This window comes from Gossypium raimondii, chromosome 12 (genome assembly GCF_025698545.1).
Source record: "Gossypium raimondii isolate GPD5lz chromosome 12, ASM2569854v1, whole genome shotgun sequence".
NCBI classification, from domain to species: Eukaryota; Viridiplantae; Streptophyta; class Magnoliopsida; order Malvales; family Malvaceae; genus Gossypium; species Gossypium raimondii.
This window is the reverse complement of record NC_068576.1, coordinates 15,733,481-15,736,271: the sequence shown is the minus strand read 5'-3', so window position 1 is coordinate 15,736,271 and position 2,791 is coordinate 15,733,481. Positions and strand designations below refer to the sequence as shown.

At 34.4% G+C, this 2,791-nt stretch overlaps 1 protein-coding gene across 1 annotated transcript; it reads right to left on the bottom strand.

Annotated features, from left to right (window-relative positions):
• Positions 1-292: 292 nt before the first annotated feature.
• Positions 293-2,249, bottom strand: LOC105763405 (uncharacterized). Its single transcript, XM_012581638.2, has 2 exons — positions 2,100-2,249; positions 293-1,606 (listed from the first exon to the last, which is right to left on the bottom strand). The coding sequence occupies exon 2, from the start codon at positions 1,577-1,579 to the stop codon at positions 509-511; it is 1,071 nt and encodes a 356-aa protein (XP_012437092.1). The 5' UTR covers positions 1,580-1,606; positions 2,100-2,249; the 3' UTR covers positions 293-508.
• Between the last annotated feature and the right edge of the window lie 542 nt (positions 2,250-2,791).

Sequence of the window (2,791 nt, the reverse complement as noted above, 5' to 3'; positions counted from 1 at the left end):
CTTTCTTGGATTGCTTTATTTTATTGTAATAAAAGTTATTTCTAATATCATAAATATACTCTTATACAGCACATACAACAGTTTGAGTTCGGCTGACATAGATGATAACTGTCCTTATTTCGTTTTAGTGACAGACTGACATGTCACGAATTGCCGTTTTCATGTCTTGTTTAAAGTTCGACACTTTAATCATCATAACCACGCCCACCACCACCTATCACGGCTCTGCTACTATTTTTCCCATCAATATATACATATATATATATATATATATTACCTCTTTCAACCTGAATTCAGAATTTTCTTTTTTAAATTTAAAACTTCAATAATTAACAAACTGCAAATCTCACAACACACAGTGAGACAGATTTTATAGGCACAACAGCCTGCAATTTGAAGCATCTAAAAGAACAAAAATATAAACCAAAAAGAACAAAAAAGTTGAAAAATGATGAAAGTAAAGAAAAAGGGAAGCATGCGAGAGATTGTTCATTGAGTCCTTTTTTCTTCAAGCCTCATCAACAAAGCCTGCATGTGAAAGCTCCTTTAACCATTCATACGTTCGATGACGTGACAAAACTCGCTTTTCTTTCATTTTCTTCTTTATCTTCACTTCTTGCAGTAGGTTCGTTTTTTCTTCCATGGCGGCTTGAAACATTGCTTTCTCTTTCTCACTCTTCTTCTTTATCATCATACTTTTGATGACTGCTATTTTGTTCAATGGAACTGTTTCAACTACATTAACTGAACATTTACATCCACTAAACAACCCTTTTCTTAAGAACCCTTTGATCGAATCTAGCTGACTGTTACTGCTACTACAACTGCTGTTACGGCTGACAGAATTTCGACTCGGATTATTGTTGTTGTTGGTCCGAATTTTCAACTCGTGGAATTCAAGTTCTGGTGCTCGAACCAAGCCTAACCTGAAAAAATCCCAGACCGATGATGATGTCTGGTTTCGACTGCTGCTGATATTCATTGGTCGAGTTTTGGACAACCTTATCTGGGGTTTTGGACTTGGATGTGTGTTGAAGTTGTTTATTGATTTGTTTGGGTTTGATTTGGAACTGGTAATTGAATTGAAACTTGTTGCTGCTGTAACTGTGGTGGAGTTACTGCTATTTGTTGAGTAATGGCTACTTCCAGTGCTACTGCTTCTGCTACTGCTAGTGACACTTGTGAACCTACTTAAGGAACCATGGTCAATGGACTCAGACCTTGGCTTGTTCTGGCTATCTTGACGGTGGCACCATATTAGGCTACTGTCTGAACTAATTGAGACACATAAGGGCAGAATTTGGCCTTTAAAGAACACTTCGTCAGCTGCACACATTTCAGGTTTTGTTGACAAACAGCCATCCCATGAGCCAAAGTTGAAATCTTCCTCGGTTTTAATGGCTTGGGATTCACCATCTTCTTCATTCCTTGGCTGGATTTGGTTCTCTTCTTTAATCAAATTGACTGGCAAATCACACAATGACAATGCTTCTTCTTCTTCCTCCTCAGCTTCACATTTTTGTTCTTCATCACAGTTACTTGCAGCACTCTCCATGGCTTGAAACTTCAAAAACTTCATGTAAACTTAAACTCTCTTTAGGTCTTGCTGAGAAGTAACAAAGGGAGCAGAAAGTGGGGTATTATATAAGCTAGGAAGAGCAAGGTAATAGTGAGTAAAGAGGGAGACAAGTGGAATAAAAGAAGTAAAAAAGTTACTGTCAAAAGGAGCAATAAAGAAAGAAAGGAAAACACAGAGGCAAGGCAGTGCAGGTGAAGAAAACAGTATGCTGCTGTTCTTGTTTGGGAGTGAAATAAGAGGGGTCTATCAGGTTGGCCATTACCCAAACTAGTATTTATGCACTCTCACTTTCATCAATACTATTGTCGAGGACAAAGGAGGAGGGCGGGGGGTTAGATTTCATGCTCTAGTGGGGCTCATAACCTGCAATCCAATTACCCTCCTTTTGCAAATTATGATATTTTTATTTGTAAAAAATAATTTTGGTTTAGAGGATCAAATTTGGAAGGCAAAGTTGAAATTAGAATTTTGAGTTAATTCACAGTGTTGAACAGTGATAAAAATGAAATGATAAAGTTACCTGGTTGCAGTTGACATTATCCAACATATCTGGTTTGTTTTGCTTTTCTGTTGTGACAAAAACATGTCCAAAAGGCAGGAAGAAACATGTTCTTTCTTTATGCTTTCCTTTTTCTTTCTAAAAATATGGTAGGACGGGTTTAGAAGAAGGTTGAAGATGATGTAAGTGGAATCCTAAATTTATTGAATGATATTTTTTAAAATTAAATAGGTGACAGTGGCAGTGGACTGGAGTTTGAAAATTGAAATTGAAAAGATTCTGCATGATATGGCATTCAAAGTCGTTTGTTGGATTGCAATTATGGATTTGGACGTGTATTACCATCTCATTTATTGTGGTGTAATAAACTTTTATCATGCCAAAATCAGATTAGGCATTTGAACTCATTGCAATTTTTACGGTTTTTTTTTATGATGTTTTTGTTTTTTTCTACGTTACAAATTTGAGATAAACATTAAAATTATATATTTTTTGATTTAATGTGATTCGATATATGAAATTTGATTTTGTGTAATTATATATATATATATATATATATATTACATTTTGATTTTAGTTTAAATATTTACATAAAATTTTATTTTTAATTCCATTGTATACATTTAATGAAATGAAAACATCAATTTATTTTTATATTGGATAAGTATACTTATTTATTTATGCAATATGCAAACATAAAGTGATATCATATT

What these genes read in the sequence shown, in the direction of transcription:
- LOC105763405 (XM_012581638.2), bottom strand. Translation starts at nt 1,579, where the DNA reads ATGAAGTTTTTGAAGTTTCAAGCCATGGAGAGTGCTGCAAGTAACTGT.